At 37.3% G+C, this 25,105-nt stretch overlaps 2 protein-coding genes across 2 annotated transcripts; one reads left to right on the plus strand and one right to left on the minus strand.

Moving 5' to 3' along the window:
• The first annotated feature begins 894 nt into the window (after window positions 1-894).
• Window positions 895-7,097, plus strand: LOC120261045 (mannose-specific lectin-like). Its single transcript, XM_039268717.1, has 2 exons — window positions 895-1,085; window positions 6,612-7,097. Exons 1-2 carry the CDS (start codon window positions 964-966, stop codon window positions 7,015-7,017), a joined length of 528 nt encoding a protein of 175 aa, XP_039124651.1. The 5' UTR covers window positions 895-963; the 3' UTR covers window positions 7,018-7,097.
• A 14,044-nt stretch (window positions 7,098-21,141) lies between these two features.
• Window positions 21,142-24,553, minus strand: LOC120262701. Its single transcript, XM_039270667.1, has 5 exons — window positions 24,354-24,553; window positions 24,035-24,266; window positions 23,863-23,938; window positions 23,403-23,788; window positions 21,142-21,246 (listed from the first exon to the last, which is right to left on the minus strand). Exons 1-5 carry the CDS (start codon window positions 24,551-24,553, stop codon window positions 21,142-21,144), a joined length of 999 nt encoding a protein of 332 aa, XP_039126601.1.
• Between the last annotated feature and the right edge of the window lie 552 nt (window positions 24,554-25,105).

Raw genomic sequence — 25,105 nt, forward strand, 5'->3', positions numbered from 1 at the left:
AGACCAATGTAAACCATGTTTAAACTTAATATTAGCAAGTAGTTTACATTTATTGTGTGCCAAATTAAGTAACACCCATAGATAAAATCTAATACTAACAGCTGTTATTGAAGTGCTTGGTTCTTCCACAAGGAACTTCTTTTTTTTTTAAACTATATGATTGGTAGATGTTTGTATTATATATATTGGATATGAATCTATCAAAAGTATACATTAATTATTTGTTCAAAATCTTTAATCACTTGTGCAAAATCCTTCTTGAAAATAAATTTAACCTATTCATAAATAATCTAAAATAATTATTCACCCGTTTATATCAAATTAAATTTTCATCTGTTTATGAGTGAAAAACCATAAACAAGATTTTATCCACTCATATGAAGATGTACAGTTGTCGATCCTTTCCATAGTATTCCATCAAATTTGAATGTGATGGAATGAAAGGGTTGCCTATATATATATATACATAATTATATTTTATTGTACTAATTATTGTGCCTTGTCATCAAGTATGAAAATATTGCCTGCCTAGTGCCTGCCATTGAAAGATAGGGATGGACAAAGCCTGTTAAAATTGTCATTAATTTATTCCATGCCATTGTTAATTAAGCAAGTTGTCCACTTCTTATATCTTATATATATTCTTAACAATTAAATCTTTTCTAAAGTGGTTTGATAAAAACAAATAAAATAAAAATAAAATAAAAAATAAAAAAAAAATAAAAAAATAAAAAATCTTTTCTAAAAAACAGGGATCCATGGTTGGGCTAAATAAGGCTACCAACCACCACGCTTAATTATTGGAATCATAGTAAAAAGTGTAAGTGATTTAAATGGCAGTGAAACACTTGAAAGTAAAAACTACGTGCGCACCTATCTATAAATAGAGACCAAAGGAAAGAGCAAGCCATTCATTCCAGCTGCATTAGTTGAGCTAGTGTCCTCAGTTTACTACAGTAAAATATGGCTAGCACAAGAGCGTTTGTTTCCCTTTCTGTGGCCCTGCTACTTATTGCTTCTCCTCTTTGCTGCATGGCCGATTTCATACTTTACTCTGGGGAATCCCTCAGGTCCGGCCAAGCCTTGTACTATGTTGCAAAGGGAAACAAGGACCCAGCATTGACAAACGGGTGTGGGATGGGTACCAGGAAAAGCACTCGCCAGACTCAAGGAAAGAAGCATGTGAAATACAATGATTATATCACTAAATGAAATTATTGGTATGATGGGTTACATGAGTATTGGATGATTGTAAATTTGGAGTTAGAGGTAGAGTAAGGAGGCTGTTATTGAATAAAAGCGTGTCCTGGCATACAAGGTGTTCGAGAGAATGCCAGCTCACAAATTTGTTATGAATTTGTTACAGTCTTGTAATGATTCGCCTATAAAGGGAATCCGGAATGAAATGAAAGGCATCTAGCCAGCTAATCAATCTTCTTCTCCACTCTTCCTTCTTCTTCTCCTTCTTGCTTCCTCTCTTCCTCTGTTTTCCCATTTTTCTCTAAGAATCTACAGCCAAATTCCTTGAAGTTTCACAGATCCCCAACAATTTGGTGCTTTCATTGATCAATGACGGACGGAATGATGACGCGAGCACGCGCCGTCGATGAGCAACTATCCTCCATGGCGGACCAACTCGCTCGTCACGACTCCGTCTTCTCCAAGATCGATTCACTTTGTTCTACAGTTCAACAACATTCTGAATCGTTCGATCTCTTACGGAAATCGCACTCTGACTCTTTTGACATCCTCCGAAACTCTCTTGCTGCCCAACAGACAGTTATGACAGAGATGATGGTGAAGCTTCAACATCTCGACAAGGCATCCTCTACTTCGGCATCACCTTTCTCATCAGGCCAACCACCATTACTACCACTACCCCCATCCAATCCTCGTACTCCACTTTCTTCATCATCACCCTTGCTACCTCCATCCCTCCATTCCAATCCATCGGGGTCCCCACCCCGTCCACCTAAGGTCGAGGTTCCGATGTTCGCCGGCGAGGATGTCCCAGGATGGTTATTTCAAATTAACCACTACTTCTTTTTCCATCAGATTCCCTCAGATCAACGTCTTGCCATGGCGGCCTTCTATATGATCGGACCGGCAAGGCAGTGGTTCCAGTGGCTTTACTCAACTGACCAACTGTCTCACTGGGACGATTTCGTCAGGAAGCTGGAATTGCGTTTTGGGCCGTCTTCTTTTGTGAACCATGAAGCTTCTCTGTTTAAGCTCAAGCAGAAATCCTCTGTCACGGCATTCCTTGAGGAATTTGAGAGTCTCTCCACTCGGGTTACAGATCTGAGTCAGAGAAGCCTACTCAATTGCTTCCTATCCGGCCTTAGAGAAGATATCCAGCGCGAGCTCTATATCCTCAAACCAACCAATCTCCATGATGCGGTTGGCATGGCAAAGCTTGTGGAGGACAAATTCTCCGCGGCGCGATCGGCTATAAGTCGTCCGCTGTTTCCCCGGCCGTCAGCACCGGTTCATCCACCTACTGTTCACCGGTCTGCTACGTTGCCGATCAAACGTCTAACGCCGACGGAGATGGCTGCCAGGAGAGAGAAGGGCCTATGCTTCAACTGCGATTCCAAATTCACTCCAGGTCATAAATGCAATCCCGCTCTTTTCCTTTGCTTGATGATCGAGCAGGATGACTTGGGAGAGGGCACACACTCACCGGAAGAGGATCCCCCACCGGTCGTCGTGCCAGTTGCGGAAGACAGTGACCCCAACCTACAATTGAGCACAGATCTCCCTTGTATTTCATTTCACGCACTGATGGGGAAACTCGTCCCGTCTACATTGAAGCTCGCGGGATCCATCAATGGCCGTGATGTCATCGTGCTCGTGGATGGGGGCTCGACGAATAATTTTATTCAATCCCGTCTGGCCACCCACTTGAATTTGACCGTGCAACCGTCCGCCCATATGCGCGTCACTGTCGGCAACGGCGATGCGCTCTCGTGTGGTGGCGAATGTTCAGAGGTGAAGCTCCTCATGGGTGACGCATCATTCACCGTCGATCTGATATTGTTACCGATCTACGGTGCAGATGTCGTGTTGGGCGTCCAGTGGATGAGGCAATTGGGCCCGATTCTATTCGACTATGACAAATTGTGGATGGAGTTTACACACCAGGGAAATCGCATCAGGTTAAATGGACTCAGCCCAATTCAATATGACGTGGCGCGTCCAGCTTCAATTCGCAAAGCGGGTGCCGATGCAGCCCATTACTTCCAATTAACGGTGGAACCCGTTAATACGGACCCCAACCCGAAAATTGGTGCTAGCGCACCTGTCGTCTTCCACAACGGCATCTCCTCTTTGCTTCATAAATTCGGGGATATCTTCCAAATTCCGAAGGGGTTACCGCCGGTCAGAGCACAAGACCACCGCATACCACTGTTGCCCGGAGTTGCACCTGTGAATGTCCGACCCTATCGGTATCCTCATTTTCAAAAATCGGAGATCGAAAAGCTGGTGGGGGACATGCTCGCAGACGGGATCATCCGGCCGAGTACGAGTCCGTTCTCTTCCCCAGTGTTGCTCGTCAAGAAAAAAGACGGTACTTGGCGTTTCTGTGTTGATTACAGGGCTTTAAACGCAGTGACCGTCAAAGATCGGTTTCCCATCCCGACAGTGGAAGAGCTTTTGGACGAGATCACTGGTGCTCGCATATTCTCCAAGCTGGACCTCCGTGCGGGGTATCATCAGGTCCGTATCCATCCGAGCGACATTGAGAAGACTGCGTTCCGGACACATGACGGCCACTTCAAATTCTTGGTGATGCCGTTCGGACTATCAAATGCTCCTTCAACCTTTCAATCACTCATGAACACCACATTCAGGCAAGTCTTAAGAAAATTTGTATTGATTTTCTTTGACGATATCCTTGTTTACAGCCCTGATTGGGAATCACATCTACAACACCTTCGCGAGGTCTTTACTCATTTACGGGATCGACAGTTGTTCGCGAAGCTCTCCAAGTGTGAATTCGGATGCACTACTCTGGGTTACTTAGGCCACATCATATCCGGCGACGGAGTGGCTGTGGACCCGGACAAAATCCAAGCAATACAGAACTGGCCAATTCCTCACAATGTCAAGACGCTGCGAGGATTCCTTGGGTTGTGCGGGTATTACAGGAAATTCGTTTCCCACTATTCCTCCCTTGCAGCTCCTTTAACAGAATTGCTCCGGAAGGATGCTTTTGTGTGGACAGTATCAACTACACAGGCTTTCAAACGGTTACAGGAAGCGTTGATGCATACCCCAGTTCTTCAATTGCCAGACTTCAACATTCCCTTTATTGTTCAAACTGACGCATCAGGGACAGGGGTGGGAGCGATCCTGTTACAGAAGGGACATCCAATTGCTTATTTTAGCAAACAATTGAATTCCCGAATGCAAGCATCATCTACTTATGCCCGTGAAATGTTTGCCATCACGGAGGCAGTTAAGAAATGGAGACAGTACCTGTTGGGTCGGCGTTTCACTGTTCAAACGGACCATCGGAGCCTCCGTGCTCTGCTTCATCAGACGATCCAAACACCAGAGCAGCAACGATGGCTCTATAAATTGGTTGGATACGACTTCGATATAGAATATAAACCGGGAGTACTCAATGGCCCGGCTGATGCTTTGTCAAGAGTGTCTAGTGTATCATGCCATGCCCTGTTATCGGAGACAAGACCTCAACCAATTCTCTGGGATGCTATCCGTGCCGACTATGCTTCTCATAAAGATGCATTAAAGATGCTGTCGGAGGTTGCCAGTGATCCAGGACAGCACCGAGATTTCTTTATTCGAGAAGGTATACTGTTCTTCAAGGGGAAGGTTTGGATTCCACCAGACTCTGCACTCCAACCTCTCCTGTTGGCTGAATTTCACATCACTCCTACGGGAGGGCATGCAGGGATACAACGGACCTTGTCGAGGATCGCCAGTGTTTTCTTCTGGCCGGCGTTGAGGGAATCAGTGAACAATTTTGTATCCAAGTGCACTATTTGTCGGGCCACTAAACCATTTAATCGGGCACCACAAGGACTTCTACAGCCTCTTCCGATACCGGGACAGATTTGGCATTCCATTTCAATGGATTTTATCACGGGTCTCCCACCGTCGGCTGGGAAGAGGACCATTATGGTGGTTGTTGATAGACTGTCCAAGCATGCACACTTCTCTGCGTTGGGTCCTTCCTTCACAGCATTGCAAGTAGCTGAAATTATGATTAGAGATGTTATCAAATTACATGGCATTCCTGCACAGATTGTATCTGATCGAGACCCAGTGTTCATGTCTGGATTCTGGCGGGAATTATTTCGCCTTCACGGTACTTTGCTTGCCACAAGTAGTGCTTACCATCCGCAGACGGATGGCCAAACCGAGGTACTCAATAGATACTTGGAGGATTACCTCCGGTGCTTCACGAGCGATCACCCTCATCAGTGGGCTCGATTCTTGCCGTGGGCGGAGTGGCATTACTACATGGCATGGCACTCGGCGATTGGCATGTCTCCTTTTGAAGCAGTATTCGGTCGCACACCACCATCATTGATTGATTATTTAGCAGGTTCTTCTACAGTGGCTGCTGTGGATGACGTCCTCACCAATCGAACTGACCTGATTGCATCGCTGCGTGCCAACTTATTGCGTGCCCAGCAGCGGATGAAGGATCAAGCAAATGCAAGGAGAACAGACATTTAGTTTAATATTGGTGATTGGGTTTGGCTTAGACTGCAGCCGTATAGACAATCCTCTTTGGCACGAAGATCCTCCTTTAAATTGTCTCGACGTTTCTTTGGGCCTTTCCAAGTCCTGGACAAGGTGGGTGCAGTTGCCTATAGATTGGCACTCCCAGATACAGCCAAACTACATAATGTTTTTCATGTCTCAAAATTAAAGAAGTTTGTGGGAGATCCTTCAGTAGTGCTAAATCCATTGCCTGACGAATTTTTGAATCAACATCCATTGTTGGAGCCTAAGACAATTATCCAGCGGCGAAATGTTATCAGGAAAGGCAAAGTAATTCCGGAACTCTTGATACAATGGAATAACCAAGCTGTGGAGGATGCCACATGGGAGAACGCCGACGCCTTCATGAATACATTTCCTGAGTTCAACCTTGAGGACAAGGATCATTCGGAGGTAAGGGCAATTGTTGCAAAGGGAAACAAGGACCCAGCATTGACAAACGGGTGTGGGATGGGTACCAGGAAAAGCACTCGCCAGACTCAAGGAAAGAAGCATGTGAAATACAATGATTATATCACTAAATGAAATTATTGGTATGATGGGTTACATGAGTATTGGATGATTGTAAATTTGGAGTTAGAGGTAGAGTAAGGAGGCTGTTATTGAATGAAAGCGTGTCCTGGCATACAAGGTGTTCGAGAGAATGCCAGCTCACAAATTTGTTATGAATTTGTTACAGTCTTGTAATGATTCGCCTATAAAGGGAATCCGGAATGAAATGAAAGGCATCTAGCCAGCTAATCAATCTTCTTCTCCACTCTTCCTTCTTCTTCTCCTTCTTGCTTCCTCTCTTCCTCTGTTTTCCCATTTTTCTCTAAGAATCTACAGCCAAATTCCTTGAAGTTTCACAGATCCCCAACATACTATGCTAGCTACACTTTCATTATGCAGTCTGACTGCAACCTGGTCGAGTATGATAATGGCAACGCAATCTGGGCTTCCGGCACTAACGGCCGAGGCAGCAGCTGCTACGTCACTCTGCAGAGTGATGGTAACCTGGTCATTTATGACAATAACAACAATGCTGTGTGGGCAAGCAACACCAACGTGGGACAAGGCAACTACGTCCTCATCCTCCAGAAAGATCGCAATGTCGTCATCTATGGTGGTGCACTTTGGGCAACCAACACTAACACTGTTGGCGTCTCTCGTGGTATGTTCATCCAAAGTAAGGCCACCATCTTTGGTTCTTTGCCTGCTAACGAAACTACTGCAGAAGCCAAGGCTGCACGCATTTCCATGGTCGTCAACAAGTGATGCTGAAGCTCAGTGAACAATATAATAAGCGCATGCATCCATCGTGATATCTATGTTGTTCATGCATGCATGTGCGAGTTGAGTTATAATAAGTTGCTACGGCCTTGTATTGCATATGTAGCTCGTGTGTGTAAGTTTTCACTGTTGCTGTCGGTAACGAGAAATATCTAGCTTGTGCCATGCAAACATCGATCATGTGGTGATAATGTGATGCATCCTATGCCTTCCAGCTTCTTCTTGAATATGCTTGCTAGCTCCTCTCAAACTTGAGATTTTGCTGCATGCAGCGGCATGCATTCAATAATAATAATAATAATAATAATAATAATAATAATAATAATAAATCAATGATCTTTTTTGGTCTATTCACAATCGGGTAAATATTACTGTTGGTCACCAAATTATACTCAATTATCAGTTTGGATACCACATTTTGATTTGTATCAAAATGGTTCCCCAATCTTCATTTCGTTTCAAAAAGATGCTGCTCAAAAGTTTCCGGTGAGTTTATTCTGACGTGGACACCGGAAATCCAACGTGGTTGCTGGATTTTCACATCACTTGCCCAGTGGCATGTGCCACGTGGATCATAATGCCACATATGCATTACTAAAGCCATGTCAGCCCCTTTCTTCTTCTTCTTCTTCTTCTTCTTCCTTTTCATCTCTCAAATCTGAGAATCTTGATAATCCAAATCCTTCTTCTATCTCCTTTTCATCTCTCACATTCAAGAATCATGAGAATCCAAAGCAAGTCCATGAAAACACTAAGGAGAGGAGGGTGCTGAACTGTGAGTGATCTATCTCTCAAAAACAGGAGCGTACTGGAAGGAAAGAAACCACATTGAACTATCAGGGAAGTTAGATAGGGAGGAAGAAAGCCCTATGGCTTTAGACTGGGAGATCAGGATCCTTGAGAAGAAAGCCCCAACATATTATGTATATCTTTACAGATTAGTTTCTGCAGGTTTGTTTTTTGTGCTCTTAAATTTAAGTAATTATCAAGGTTTATATAAAGATATTAATATAAATTTTAATGTCTCTTTAACAACTTCACAACACTTTCACTGAAAGAGAAATGTCACACAAACATTTAGGATATTATTAGATCAATAATTGTGCTCAAGGGATATCAACTAAATTGAAGTAATTTTATAGAAAAATAGACACAGTAAGCAAAAATAAATGCAAAAACAATGTGAATGATGTTCAACCATCTTCATAACTTTGATTTGTGACGATGTGCTCGTAATTCCCACTGAAGCAAAGCAAGCTTTGAATACATATATCTGAAACCTAATAAAAGACCAAGCTTTGAATACAAACTTCAGATCGGTTGCTTTCATACCCGGGATCACATCTTCATAGAGCACTTGCAGTTCAGCACGTTCTGGATTCTCGGGATTCTTGAATGTAAGAGATGAAGAAGGTGAAAGAAGAAGAAGATGAAGAAGAAAGGGGTTGAAGTGGCTTTAGTAATGCACATGTGGCATTATGATCCACGTGGCACATGCCACTACGCAGGTGATGTGGAAAGCGGGCAACCAAGTTGGATTGCCGGCATCCACATCAGAATAAACTCACCAGAAATCTTTGGGCAGCATCTTTTTGAAATAAAATGAAGATTGGGAGACCATTTTGATACAAATCAAAATGTGGTACTCAAACTGATAATCGGGTATAATTTGGTGACCAACAGCAATATTTACCCGCCCATTCACAATCAATCTGACTCCTGTGTCTAAAGTACACATTTTTGCTAAGGAGGCAGTTTGAAAACCTAGTACACAGGTATGTAAGGGCACATGTGTGGAGAGTGATTTAATTACTTTGGGGGCGTTTGGTTGACATGCTGAGAATGGGAATGGAGTAAATTTAAATTTTTTATTTAGATGATCATAAATGAAAATGAGAGAAGAGTGGGTCGACAGTGAGGAATCCTCGTAAATAAAAATTGGAGGATCGTTTATTTCCCCCTCATTCCTTAGAGGGAAATGAATAATTTATCTCTTTATTTAATAATTAAAATAACAATTTGATTTAAATAATAAATAAATAAATAATTTTAAAAATAATTATTAATTAAAAGAAATTAATAATAATTTAATTAAATATAATAATTAAGTAGATAATTTTAATAATAATTAATAATTAAATAAAATAATAATAAATAACAATTAAAGTTAAATATTTATTTATAATAATTAATTAGTTATATTTCTTCATTAATTAGTTATTTATTGTATTTAATTAGTTACATATTAACAAAATATCTTTAATTATTTATTTAAAATATCTTTAAACATGTAATTAGTTATTAATTATGGTTAATTAATTGCTGATTAATTATATTAACAAAAATTTTAAGATTTGGTGACCTATTAAAATTAAATATTTATTTATAATTATTAATTTTTTTTTTAATTTTATATAATATTTATTTGCTTAAAGACATAATAGTCATTTTATCATATATATATATATATATAGATATATATAATTTTTTCACTTTTGCCATTCCCAATAAACTAACTCCCCAATTCTTCGAAAAAAACATAATTTTTATCCTCAGTCTTTCACTAATCCATCTCATTGTTATTACTCTTCCACTCATCTCTATTCCATCCCTTACCACTAAATGCCCCATTTATCCAATGCAAGTCTCTGACATCAGTCTTGGCTATTTTCATATGTATATATAAGTATATATAATAGTGATGATAGTGGTCGTGGTCGTAGGACTATGTAAAAATAAAAAAAATAATTTATACAGAAATTTTCCTATTCTCTCATTTTTCATAGTGATTATACATAATCTCAACTAGACTTTGAAAACTTTTTTTTTCGTTAAAAATAAATTGATCAGATGACGATTTAAAGTCTTGATTATTTTTTTCTCAGCTTGAAAAAAATTAAACCCGTTATTGAATAAATTCATATTTTATAATTAAAACAAGTTATGTGCGTATCAATTTTTAATTTGTAGCTGCAATATGGTCACCATTCGGCATTCCCACTGGACTTGCCGAAATATCATGCAAATTCATTATGATAGATATATCACCAGTCATATGGTGAGAAGCTCATGTATCAAGTATCACCATGGTTTGTTTATTTTACCGGTCATCTTAGGATTCTGTGAGTCAAACAAATGTTGGAGCCACTTCCACTGCTCATCGCTCACCCCAGGAAAACCAGCCTACTCACCGATATATAACTCCTTCGGAAGAATTAGCTCCTGGTGTAGCTGCTGCAACATTAACCTGAACACCTCCTCCATGGCCATGTCCAGAACCTACTGTGCAACACCCCCTTGTTGCAAAGCTTGCTGGGTGCTACATCCAAGCCCAGTACCATGTCCATAACCTTTTGGGCGGTCATCCCACCACTCTAGAAAACCCACTAATTGAAAGCAACTCTCCACTACGTTCCTTGTTCGATTACAATGAGTGCAATATTTGTTTGGGTCTTTAGGTTCCAGTCGTGCTTCGCTACGGCCACGACTAGCTTGGACAGCAAAGCTTATGATTTCTCCTATGTCATCCTTGCTACTTGAGGCCGTTCTCATATGTTCCTCTCTTATCAATGTCGAGTACACTTTATTCATATTGGGAAGAGGATCAGCGACAAGAAAATTAGATCGTATCGTTTTGTATAAGTTGTTGTTAAGACCCATGAGAAATTGGTGTACTTTCTCATCTTCCTTTCGTTTATCAAATTCTTTGGCCAGATCACACGTGCACTTCCCACATCTACATGTTGGGTAAGGATCACATTCGTCCAACTTCTCCTAGATTTTTTTCATCCACCCATAGTATTCAGATATAGATTTCCCATCTTGTTTGCACTTACTCAACTCAACCTTGAGTTGCTGGATACATGATCCATTTATGACACTAAATTGTTCTCTGATATCTAACCACAGATCAAGAACATTCTCCTTGTAAGAGATGGTGGATCTCAATGTTGGTTCAATAATATTGAAGATCCACGATTCAAGCATTGAATTAGCCGTGAACCAATCTTCTAAATCATCTAAATCTAAATTAGGGCACTTGATTGTTCCATCCAAGAAGCCCAGCTTCTTCTTCGACCGAATAAAAACTTGAATGGCTTTTGACCATTCATCATAGTTGTCACCTTTCAATTGCACACGAGTAATGAGAATTCCCGGATTATCTTTAGGAGACAGTTCATACAGGGATTTTTTCTTGTTGGATGAGCATCCGTCTTTCTCATCTCTGCCAACCATGGTCGACCTTGCTTAGAGTTTTAGGATTGGCCTCTGTAAGATGTATGGCTCTGGTACCATGCATGACATGAGAAGAGAAAAATACCCTGAACTTTCATTCAGATTTCTCATATGTATATTACAATACAAAAGAACTAAATAGGGAAGCAATCCCTCAAAATATGCTAACCTCCCTACAAAAAAGGAAACATAATAAATCTATATCAAAGGAAAGAAACTATTTACGTAAACTATAATATATTCTTAACATAACTCATCATGTTCTAGTTTATTAATATGCAAAATTGCAGCGATAAATTCTCTATAGTTTATGGTACCACTATTATCCACATCATCAGCATTTATGGTGAATGCTCCAAGAATTTCCTGGCTGCAATGGTTGTTCTCAGAATAGGCCACCATTGGTGCAGCCTCCGAGTCTTTGATCTCTTTGCTACTATCTTTGTGTGTTATCGGCAGAGACCATTATTGATGGCTTTGAGGTTTGCTCGCCATGATGCCAACGAGCCCGATCCCTGAATAACCAAGTAGTGTGTGCATGTGCCGTGATCATCGCACATGAACCATTCACACAGTGACAAGTGGAGGAATTTCAGGTTTTTGGCAACCTCATGCAGTGCCTCTTTCTTCACCTCAATGACCACTATCATCATCATCGCTGCCACAAACGCCTCCACTTCTGTGTTATAAACCCTCGCATGAGGGCCTCTTTAGAGTTCACCAAGTTCGGAGAGCTCTGACGTAGGATTCTGGTCGAGGCCAGCTAAGCGACGAGAGTATTTTGGCATGAGTGTGGACATAGGACGTCGCCACTTCTGAGTTGTAAACCCTCGCATGAGCACCTCCTTTGATTCCACTAGGTTTAGAGAGCTCTGACATAAGATTTTGGTCGAGGCAGGCCTAGCAACGAGAGTCTTTTGGCATGAGGGTGGACATAGGTCGAGCAATGAGGCAGACCACTGACTGCCGAAGCATTAGTCTGACGGAACTGGAGTGGACTCGATGTTGGAAATGATGATGGGCTAAAATATGCTCAAGCAAAGATAGTAGGAAGAGGAAGATAGTATAACACAACTTGTATAAACTTTATTTTAGGTCTTCACTCTTACCAAATACTACATAGATAGCCTCTTATATAGGCTTTACAAAAACCCTTGAGATTCTATAACTCTCATACTTATTACATAATAACACCCATATAACTCATGGCCCTTCGTAATACTCTAACTCATGTCTCTTCATATTCCTTACCTCCATATGATTATTTATGTTTAAGTTAATTTCCAACATTCCCCCTTAAACTTAAACATTTTGCTAAACATGACAAGCACAACATTTTGGACAAACACGAACACTATTTGATGATGCGGAATCAAGTTCTTCCTCTGGATCTAAATCTGCCGTTCTTTCTTAATTTTAACTCCTTCAACTCCTTGCTGGTTTCAATAAGGCTTTTTCACAGCTCTTCATTGGCTTCCTTCAGATCTTCAAACTCATGGTTAAGTTCGGCCAGCTCTTCTTCATTTATATCTTTCACGATAATGTCATAGTATTATCGACCTAAATGCTTTATCATTCGCATTGAGGCATCAATCTTAGCATCTTTCTTTGTGTATGCACGAGGTCCACATATTTCATGATTTCCTTTCTTGTCCTCAAACCTTATTATCACAACAAAATTGGGTAAGTGGTCAGGATCATTTCGTTCACATTCATAACTTGGGGGTGGAAGGTTTAGTTTTTCTAATATCTCCTTGAGCATCGCCTTGAATTGCGCTGACACAATAACTGGTCTTCCATTCTCCATTTCTCTTCACTTCATTGTCTTCTTCAGTCTTCTTTCTCCTTGGAGCTTAATTACTTTCTATCAATACTGCCATGTGGTTGGTCAAACTCTTTAACCAGTTCTTTGACTAAAATGTAGTTATGATTGATGAATGTTTCTAACTCTTCAACAAGGCTTTGGCATAGCTGTTGGGAACGACAAAAGTTCACCAACTCTTCAACCACTCTATGATACCACTGTTGGAAACAATGATGGGCCAAAATATGCTCAAACAGAGATAGTAGGAAGAGGAAGATAGTATAACACAACTTAATGTAAACTTTATTTTAGATCTTCACTCTTACCAAACACTACATAGATAGCCTCTTATATAGGCTTTACAAAAACCCTTGAGATTCTATAACTCTTATACTTACATAATAACACCCATATAACTCATGGCCCTTCATAATACTCTAACTCATGTCTCTTCATATTCCTTACCTCCATATGATTATTTACATTTAAGTTTATTTCCAACACACGAGGCCTGACTGAGCAAGCGAAGGCTGGGTTGAGTCCATATCCAGTTTAGCTTTGATCGTGACTACTTCCATCTTCTTCTCCGACGATAATATCGTAAGTATTAGACTATACTGCTTCATCAAATATTCCGCCTTAATCTCGGAAATCACGTAAGCCATGTTGGAGAGGAACGAGAGACCGCAGTAGAGCTTCATCTTGTACCATGAAGGATGGTTCAAAAGGTTGGAGAATGATATATGACTCCACCGGATCCTCTCTTTGTCTCTAGCCTTCGAGTGCATCCTCTTCGTCTTCATGAATACCAAAACCAACTTATCATTCAACAGACTATTCCGCACCAACGACACCTTCGATGAACCTTGCCAATGGGCTTACAATCGACTTGGACAACGATCTCTAGGACCTTCGATGAAGAATTCAGCAACAGGTTGGCGAAGAGCATTGAGATAATTCAAGGGGTCACCAACATCGTTATCTCCTCTCTCTCTCTCTCTCTCTCTCTCTGTGTGTGTGTGTGTGTGTGTGTGTGTGTGTGTGTGTGTGTGGCAATTATCATCGTCTTGCTTCTTCAGGCGCCTTCAAGGACAGGTGCCATCTTCTTCGCCAGTCCTTATCTCTTTCTGGTAGCGACGGAGGCAGCGGGCAACGACATCAGCAAGTGGCATACGCAACAACAACGGTAACAACAACAAGGACCTTATTTTTTTATTATTATTTTCATATATATACATATGTACCTACGGAGAGAAATATCACCACCTTCTTTTTATTTTTTTCTTCTCCGTTTTTTTTTCTCCCCCGCCCCCTTTTTCTTTTCAACATAAAACGATGAGGTAGTTCTCGTTGATCGTGGGTGGCCACAATGAACACACACCCCGTGACAACAAGTTAATTAATTAATTTATTTAATTTATTATATTATTATTATTATTTTATTTTTAAATTTATTATTATTATTATTATTTTATTTTATTTTATCTTATTTATTATTTATTATTATTATATAGTAATATATATATATATATAATCTTTATTGGATTTATTTGATTTTTTAATATTATTATTATTTTTTATCTGATTTCATTTTTTTATTTTAATTTATTATATTTATTATATATATATGCCTTGTGATTTGTATTCATTTTAATTGTGAGATTTAAATATTTTAAATCACCTCGAGATCTGTGCTCTCGGTTGGACTTGGGATTTGGATATTTTAGATCACCTCGAGATCTATGCTCTCAGCTGATTTTGGGATTTGAATATATAGATTGTTTCGAAATCTGTGTTTTTGAAAATTTCAGATTCTTTCGAGATCTGTGCCCTCGACTAATCTTGATATTTGAATATTTAAGATGACCTCGAGATTTGTGCTCTTTGACTGATCTTGGGATTTGAATATTTAGATCATCTTAAAATTTGTGTTCTCAGCTTATCTTGAGATTTGAAAATTTAAGATCGCATCGAAATCTGTACTCTTGGCTGATATTGATATTTAAATATTTAAGATCGTCTCGAGATCTATGTGGGATTTAAAAATTTAAGACCTCCTCGAGACCTATGCCATCAGCTAATCTTTATATTTGAATATTTAAGTTTGTCTCGAGATCTGTGCTCTCTGATGATCTTGGGATTTGAATATTTTAGATCATTTCAAGATCTATGCTTTGGGCTTATCTTGGGATTTGAAAATTCAAGATCACCTCGAGTATGTGCTCTCGGTTGATCTTGATATTTGAATATTTAAGATCACCTCAAGATCTGTGATTTTGGCTGATTTTGATATGTGAATATTTAAGATTGCCTTGAAATCTGTGCTATCGGCTGATCTTGGGATTTAAATATTTAAGATTGTCTCAAGATCTGTGCTCTAGGCTGATCTTGGGATTTGAATATTTTAGATCGCCTTAAAATCTGCGCTCTTGGCTGATCTTGAGATTTTAATATTTAGATAGAGTCGAGATCTGTATTCTTAGGCAATCTTAGAATATATCCAAATATTATGAAATTTGTTTATCTTAATAATATATTATCCTAATTCCATTATTATTTTGCTATATGTGATTAAGGTAAACATATTTTAAAATTTTGATTTGATCTGGATTAGGACATGCAATTTTTTTTTAAAATATAAACAAGTAGTTAAAACATTGAAAGTTTAAAACCTAGGTAGTCAAAACCTAAAGTTTGATATTTTGTATTTTTTTTTTTTTTTACAATTGAAAGTGAAAGCCTTAAAGTGATGCACATTGAAAGCCTTAAAAAGACTTGCTTTATTTGATATATTGCATGGATGTAGTTTAAAATTTAACTTATTCTTTAATATACTATATTTTTTATTTTATAAATTCCGGTTTAACCCAATTCAACCATAGTCAAACCTCTCAACCCTTGAATCTTACCTTGTTCGGTTCTGACTATCTCAATTCTTACAAGTATCTATATATATATATATATATTTGTATTTATTAGATGTAGTTATGCGTATATTTATGAATTTGTACACTAGATGTATCATGTACATAGTTATATTTGTTTATATTGTATATGCATATATACATATAATATTAAGTAAATCCATACTTAGGATAACTACTCAACAACAATCATAATACTTAAAATGGTAATAATAGCAGCACTAATAACAATATTGTTAGTGTAAGCCCTAGCCCCAATACATTGTATGAACTCTTGTTATTTGGATAATTATTATGAGGCATCGTTTTATCTATTATTATTTATGTGCATAGTTAATAAGATAAAATATCCTTGAATATTGGTTTTGCTCAAGTTATCAAATGCGTGATTTCGATACTAAAACCTTGATGCATAAACTAGAACAATATTCTAAATGTCCCTAGTCGATTATTTTCATGGGAATGAAAATAAATTAAGACTAGTATGTCTTTTGTGAGATGGCCTTGTTTTACAGGTCATAGGATATGGGATATCAATCAAAGGACATAGATACATGTTAGGGAATAGTGTACTTGGATCGATCCGCTCTTGAGAACACTACATAGTTGTAAAGTCATAAGTGTTTTTTCTCAAGCAATTATTGTACTCGAATCCTTTGACTTGAAATCACTATGGATCTCGGATGAATCCTTGCTTGCTTTAACTTACGCCTAACGTCATTCGTAACTGAGTGACAAGTACGGGTATGTTTGGGCATGTCACGGTTCATGCTGAGAGACATGAGTGAAGTGAAGGGATTGCCCCTCTCTGTAGAGAGAGTGAATATCAACGACCACTTGATTAGTGAGACTGAGTAGTGCGTGGCCACGCCCAAGGGAAATGATAAGAGTTATCATTTACTTGACCTAGTCAGTTCACTAAGAGATCAAGAAATTAATTAGCATTAAAATAAGAGTGACTTACTCCATGCCTTATGCTAATTAAGACATTCAGTGGCAAAGGATTGTATGAGGTTGCGATAGGTTCAGTTAATTCTCGAAATTGACCTTCATTTAATATTCGGTAATCGTATTATCTTGCTAGAGAATAATTATGATTTATAAGCGTTAAAATTGTTTAAGCTCATTGCCAATGTTAAATGGACCTACAAGATCGTACACTAAGAATGCCAGGATCGAGGATCAGTATTTGTTACTTATTGGACCACCTATATGGGGTTTTGGTGAAAAACCTAAATTAGGTGGAGTGAATAGCTTATTCGGGTTGGGTTTTATTAAGCGTTGATCCAATCTAATCGATTTGGTTAATTAAAATGGTTTAATTAATCAAGTAAAGAAGAGATTTTCTAATTTGATTAGGAGTGAAGGGTTTTGGGTTTCCAATATAAATAGATGGTCTAACCCTAATATGAGAACTAAGAAAGAAAAGAGAGAGAAAAAAAGGATAGAGTGATTGAGAGATTGTCTCTTAAGAAACCCTAGCCTCCATCCACTTTTTCCCTTGGCCGCCGCCATTGGATCCTGCCGCCGGAACCCGTTATCGCCGCGCCTACAGCCCCTTTTCTCTTGAATCTCGGGTGCTTGCTATTCGAACTAAGAAACAAGTGTTGTTTCTTGAGGTACTAGCATACCTGCTTGATTCCCAGAGGCGTACGTGTGTACGTGATAGTAGAGGGGATTCACGATTCGCAATCCCTTTCGATTTCATAAAAACAAGGGTGTGTTCAGAATCATCATAAAAAAAGGTATAACTTTTAATTATCTATTTATTTAGAATTTAATCCTAGTTCTGGCATGCATTAGGATTTTATCATGTTTACTTGCCGTTAAAAATTTTGTTATCTGCTATGTTTTGGCATGTATTTTTCGCATGATAATTCCCTTGTTAGAGTGATAAGATCCCAACAAATATATATATATATATATGTGTGTGTGTGTGTGTGTGTGTGTGTGTGTGTGTGTGTGTGCGCACACATACACACACCCACGCACATTTGTATATAAAATAAAAATGTCAAACATAAAGAAAATAAATTCTTAATCTAGTCATCCCTCTTCCTAGCAGTCAATCACACCTTCATTAAGAAATTAACTTAGCATAATTTGAAAACTTTGCATGGCATTTACCAACTTACGGCCCATTCATTCTTTCACATGCTTGCTTGGGAGTGCAAAAGAATGAGGGTGTCTCTTTATTTTCTATCAGAAACACATGCAAGGGTGCAAAATGAAAGAAGACATTTTATCTTCTTTTTAATGGTCTAGTTATATGTTTATTACCAAATTTATCAATTATTGGTTTTGGTTCTTATTTAATTATCTTTGTTGTTTTTGGCGCGATGCCGTGGATATGCATAGTGAACTTAATTTTTCTCATGTTTATTTATTTTGTAGTATCTGAAGGAGTTGCTTGTGTTAGAGCTAGAATCTCAAATTGGCATTATTTGACAGGTAAGAAGATGACTTGGCAAAAGCAATGATGACATGACTAATGACTACGCACTTGATGATGTGGAAAATGAAGGCATAAAGGTCAAGATCTTTTGAAGCTATTTTTTTTTGGCAAGAAGCATCAAGGTGAAAGGATCTCTCTTAAAGAGCAAACTATGAGTATATCTAAAATTATGATTTAATCTATCTTTAGTAAAATCCAAGACGATAAAATCTATCTTTCGAAATTCTGTCATATGAGAGATTTATTGTGAAGAATATTCTAAAGAAGGCAGTATAAAGATCATCACTCAGATTGCAATGGAGCTTAATTTGGTGTGAAGCTAATTGAAGACACAAATCAAAGAAAGCAAGTAAAAGCAAACATGATTCACAAGACCATAAAGAGTAATGTAATTTGAAGAAAAAATCCAAAGCTAATTATGGGGAGTTATTTGAAAACACAAGCTATTTGAAGGCATAAGCTATCTTTTGCAACTGCATAGATATGAAGATCGAGTTTGATGTTTGAAAATTGTTGAAGACCAAACTTGGATGAATGGAGATCAAGTTTAGAAAGAAGATCGTGGAGATCCTTGAAGACTATTTTTGGTGAGATGGATTCTTGCCTAGGTGGGTGCGACCCTCAGGAGAGACCTACTGATATGACGTGAGGAAAGAGGCTAGTTTTTGGCGGAAAAAGCTCGGGAGGAGTTGTTTGCATCGACGTGAATTGGAACAACTTGGAGGGTTGTTGGTGTCACAGGTCGTGTTGCAATGGGAGTTGGAACTCAATCATGATCAGTATGTGGACCGCGTTGCAAGCTCGGTTGTAACCGGAGTTGTAATGTTTAACTTTGGAATGTGTCTAAGTTAGAAAGCCACGGATAGTCTAAAAGAGGAAGCTATTTTGGGACATAGAGACGTATATATAAGGTACCTTGCTTTAAGATTTAATGTGTGCCATAAGTGAGAGACCCTAGTGTGTCGGTTGAGGAGAGTGAGCATAGGTCAATCTAGTAAGAGTTAATCTTTGTCATTGTGTGAGCGAGAGTGGATGTTGTACTCTTTATTTTTCTCTCTTTTATTGGATTTTTCTTTCCGGGCTCGACCCCCCAGACATAGGCAGGTTGTGCCAAACTAGGTAACCAATTCATGTGTCTTCTTTCTCTTGCATATTTGATTGTGTATGATTACATTACATGAGAGGTTGAGTGAAAAAATTATCACACTACTACTCCTCCAGAACTAACAGCTTGTCTAAGGATGAGGGCGAAAACATTAACAAGTTTGCGGTGAGTTATTTTTTTCATTAAATCAAAATGCCTTTATCCAACATAACAGGTCTCTAAACTATTTTTAAAAACAATTCTTCAAACCACATTCTACTCACCGGAAGATCTAAGAAATCAAATATTGCTTGTTTTCTTTGGCCATTCTCTTTCATTCTCAAAGTGAAAACATCTAGATTGAAGCTTCGTCATTCTCGGATCTCGCTTCGATTTTTATTGATTATTTTCTTAAATGTTAATTTTAATAAATATTTTTGTTAATTATAAAACTAAAATTTTAATTTAAATAATATTTTATTTATTGAAAATGTGAACATTTGGTATAAAAGTGTTTTTTTATAATATGTGTATTTTTGATTTACTATTAGGCTCGAGTTCAACTCTCAAATGTTTGTAGGGGAGTTGCTCAGTTATAAGGTTGGTTTAACAGTTCCTAGGAAAAAAATGTTTAACTTTGAATTGCAACTAAACAACCTTGGGTGTAAGCATTTGATGGTGCACTAGATTTTTTATTTCAAAGAGTTAGACCTTGTTTGGATTGGCTTCTAATATAAGTGTTTTTGTTAAAGTTTTGTAGAAGTACTTTTAAAAAAAGTGCTTTTCTAAGTAAGTTCAGGGGCGGCTCAAGGCTTATAAAGGCCTAAAGCCCAAGCATAAAACTGACCCTAATTAGTTAATAAAAAATTATTAAAAAATATTGAAGCTACAATTTTTTGAAATAGATTTGTTTGTTGGGAGAAGAAGAGAATTAATTATGTATTGACATTTTTTTGGAAATAGATTTGTTTGTTGGGAGAAAAACATAATTAATTATACATTAAAGTAAAGGTTTTTATTTTAAAAAACTAGTTAATGGAAGATTTGAAATTGGTGTAGTATTAAATAAAAAGTTTTAAATATTAATTAATTATACAACAAATAATAATTATGATTTGAAGGATAAGATTTTAAAAATTTTAAAAATTTAAAGTTAATAATGAGGCCACAAATTAAATTTTGAAGTTATTTACCCAGTACATATTTATTATTATAACCATGGTGATAAGATTTTAAAAACTATATTGATTTAAACTTAGATGAGGCCTCCAATATTTAGAGGCCTAAAGCGGTTGCTTGATTGGCTTACCCTTGAGCCGCCCTTGGTAAGTTAAGTGTTTTTCTGTATTTTATGTTTGGATAGGTTAATGCAGAAGTGTTTTTATATGTGTGAAGTTGTTTGGATGTGGATTTGTAAAAGTACTTATAGAGATGGCAAATTACTAAAATGGATATTCTTTGAGTTTTTCTTAAGTTGCTATCAAATATTGATTTTTTTTTTTAAATTATAAACAATTCACTAATAGGGAGAGAAGAATGAAACAATTTATGAAACATAAATTAAAAATAAAAAATAAGAAAAAGAAACTAGCATATCATTCAAGCACTAACCATTCAAGCTCTGGAAGCTGTATAAAGCCAGCAGTCCCAATGAAGAACAGAAGGAGCCCACAGCTTGTAGACCTTCATCAGTAACATTTCTTCTTAGTAGCTTCAGAGCAATCAATGATCAGCAATCTTCAGCAAATAGCAATTATGCCTTCATTCTTTATGAATTCAGAGTCCAATGACAAGCTCTCAAGAATCGAACAGCGAGATGCCACAGTTGACAAGACTCTCCTATTGCAATAAGACCTTGATCACCCACATAGCAGCCCTAGGTACATGCATTTGAGGAGAAAACAATAAAATGCACGCTTTAAGAATAATTGATATAGATTCTATACATGAAGAAGCCATGAGAAGATGAACCATATATCAATGAAATATTACAATAGTAGATTCTATATATCACCTGACAACCAATTTGATCAGATTTTCAACATCCACCAAACAATCAATAGCAAACACAATGCTTATAGTTTCACAAAAAACCATTATAATTCAGCAATATTGTGGTCATCAAATTGGTAATTTCATTCCGTATCTTACATGGTTTGTAAAATAAGACAAATAAATCAAAGAACCAATAATTCAAAACAAAGGATACTACTTCTCCAGACTAATGAAACTTTTCTTTCTAAAGCTCCTATAAAACTTAGATTATATATGTTTTCCAGAAAGAAAAGGGGATTTAATTGTCATGAAAAAAATTTCAATGATAAAGAAAAGACTTAAAGAGAGAATTTCATTATGAACATTCATGTTTAAGGATATTGCACATGAATAGCAACAAGAACAAAAACAAAAATTAATCATTTAAAAATCTATATGAAACATGAAATAAATTTTGATAAGTATAGATATCTACATAATATGTATAAATATGGATTAGCCATGGGAAAATTAAAACAAAACGCAACAACAACTACATGCTCACCTGAAGGAAACAAGGCCCAAGATTGGCTCTTATCATATTCTTTCCCTATAACATGGACAACTGCAACAAATCAAAGTCCTTCAATCACAGTCACAAAAACATTAAATATTCACAAAATAAATTAATACTATCTACTTCCACAATCAACCATCAAACTTGCAAAATATGAATTCTCTGAACAGTAATTCAAATCTATAGTATGGATAACTGCAAGAAATCAAAGTACTATAATCATAACATCATGACAAATTCATAACAATAAAATTCTCAGAAAACTGCATACTTCCAAAACCAAGCATCAAATTTTATTTTATGATTTTTCCCCTTATATTTTCTGAAATTCATAATCTAAAGTTCCAAACCAATGGCACGGACAACTGCAAAAAAATAAAAACTACCCCAATCACACAAACTATCTACTTTCACAGTAATTTAAGAAATAGTTCAGAGAAATTGATAATCTGAGCATACATATATCAAGAGATATTGTAAAAAACTAGTTAGCAATCAGCGGGAATAAAGAAGAAAACAATGAACAAAATTCTATCACTTCCCTAAAACCTCCACGGCCACATCAATTTGCAGCGTGTAAACACATCAAAAATTGCAATTTAATCAATCAATCTTCTAAAAAGCCTTTAACCACGCACAAGAAAATGCTAAGTCCTGACTAACCTTCCTTGTCGGCTAAAAGCTAAAATTCACCTACAAAAAACAACATTTTCCCTCAGTCCTGACTATCCATCCTTGTCCTACTAAAAGCTATCACATCACTAAGTCCGATTAAAAGCCTTGAAAACAATTCATCAAAAAGATAGTGATGTTGAGAAATTGGTTACCTAACACCCACAATCTTCTTGAACAACCACAATAAGCATCAAATTGATCCTTTTGAGCCTCATCTTCCCATGATCTCCAAGTATGGATCTACCATGATTAATTCTAAGAAGAACAATAAGTATAATGTTATTACGTAATCATGACCGAATAAAAATGCGGTCTTACAAAGTCGATACACAAAACAAACCTTTGCCATACCAAATATAAAACAGTGAAGCTGTTCCAATCAAGAACACAATAATTTGAGCAAAAGGATTTCTTCAACACAAACACATATTCTTTCCTATGTGTCTTATAAATACTACAACATTGTCATGCTTACAACATAAGAACACAACATACACAAAAGATAGGGGACACCACAACCATTGCAATAACTTATGAATACTACACTATTAAGGCAAACATCAATTGGAGAGTTGGTCCTAAATATTGTTCGTAAGTGTGATCATTTGTTGAGTGTCCTCATTGGTAAGTTGTTGCCATACAAATGAACTTCCATAGTCATCACCCTCAAAGCCACATTCTCCTTCTTGAATTTGGTTGATATCTTCAATGCTCTCAAGAACATCTAAATCATCAGCACCCATTCTACGAATAAAATTATGGAGCGCAAAACATGACCATATAATTTGGAATTGAACCTTCAATGAATACTTGGTCATATTTTGTAGAATCCTCCACTTTGCTTTGCAAACTCCAAATGTTCTTTCTATAACACTTCTCAAACTCGAGTGATGATAGTTGAATACTTCATTCGGAGACCTAAAGGCATGAGACATCCTATATTGTGGAATGTGATATTTTGCACTCTTGTATGATCCCAAAAATCCTTTCATTGTAGGATACCTAGAATCGACAAGGTAGTATTTCCCTACAAAAGTAAAATACCATAAGAAATGAAAAATAAAACATAGATAATAAAATTAACTTCAAGTAAATGTGCACCTTCGAGCGGTTGAGGAAATTGCAAAGATGGATTCCTCAAAGCCTCCATTAATACACGTGCGTCATGTGCAGATCCCTCCCAACCAATAAGCGCAAATGTGAAACACATATTAAAGTTACATGCGGCTAGGATATTTGTTGACGTGTACCCTTTCCTATTCATAAATGAAACCTGACTATCAGTCGGGACAAGAACGGCTACATGTGTTCCATCTATTGTGCCTATGCAATCTTTGAAATAAGGCCAATATCGAACATCACCACAGATGTAATCATGCACATCTTTGAAATTTCCATCTATAGGTCTGGTAATATCATTTCCAAGTTTGCGGGTAGCTTTTAGCACTCGATGGAACTGCCTATGCACTATTTCTCCAGAATGTTGAAATCTTTCTTCCACATTCCTATAAGTAGTTCATTGTTCGAGTATATATAGAAACAATACAACTGATTCTTCTACAGTGACATTCTGTGTATGTTGTAAACCATACATTTGAGTAAGTTCATCCACTAATCTTCTAAATACAGATTTATTCATTCGAACTTGCTCAAAGAAACGAGTATCTGATCCATTCAATATTTCATAAACCCACCTATGACCAGTTAAAGAAGATGTCCTCTTCTCTCCTTTCAACATTGACATCATATACAGGTATTGTATAGGTACAACACATGCATACATCCTTCCCATGTATTCATATGTATGCATACCAAAATTGCTAGCTTTTTCTTTTGAATCGGACATTGATTCTTTTGATTCTGTTTCCGAATCGGGCATGAAATTCATTTTGTTTTTACACCCTACGTAAACCAGAACAAATGTTTAATGCCTCCATTACCACATGAAAAAAAATCGCAACATACAAATGCACGAATAAACAAAATCAAATGCATTAAACAAAATCAAGATAATAGTTGAGTACAACATTCAAATATAACAAACAATTTGATCGCATAGGAAAAAAACATAACAAACAAATCCAAACATCCCCTAAAAAATAAGCATCCATCCAAGTCAAAGCCGGGTGAGGTTATCCATGTTGAAAGTGTGACACCAACCCGTAGTAAGAGTTGGGTCCTTTTCCACTAGTGCCACGAAAGTCTCCCGATGATATTTTCTTGCAAACAACCTCACCATGAGAAAGTAATGTGGACTTCCTCGTTCCATCCACTGTACTATGTCCAATAAGTCCACACATTTGGTGATACTACAACGATCATCGTTCTCAACTAGTGCATTACT

This window comes from Dioscorea cayenensis, chromosome 1, assembly GCF_009730915.1.
Source record: "Dioscorea cayenensis subsp. rotundata cultivar TDr96_F1 chromosome 1, TDr96_F1_v2_PseudoChromosome.rev07_lg8_w22 25.fasta, whole genome shotgun sequence".
In the NCBI taxonomy this organism is placed as follows: domain Eukaryota; kingdom Viridiplantae; phylum Streptophyta; class Magnoliopsida; order Dioscoreales; family Dioscoreaceae; genus Dioscorea; species Dioscorea cayenensis.

Bases quoted from the DNA above. Each gene is read 5' to 3' on its own strand.
- LOC120261045 (XM_039268717.1), top strand. From the start codon at position 964: ATGGCTAGCACAAGAGCGTTTGTTTCCCTTTCTGTGGCCCTGCTACTT. The intron at 1,086-6,611 runs GTACTATGTTGC...GAAGTTTCACAG, and splicing joins CTCAGGTCCGGCCAAGCCTT to ATCCCCAACATACTATGCTA.
- LOC120262701 (XM_039270667.1), bottom strand. From the start codon at position 24,553: ATGGGAAGGATGTATGCATGTGTTGTACCTATACAATACCTGTATATG. The intron at 24,267-24,353 runs GTATGGTTTACA...AACTACTTATAG, and splicing joins GTGGATGAACTTACTCAAAT to GAATGTGGAAGAAAGATTTC. The intron at 21,247-23,402 runs GTATGGCAACAA...ATTGCTCTGAAG, and splicing joins ATGACTATGGAAGTTCATTT to CTACTAAGAAGAAATGTTAC.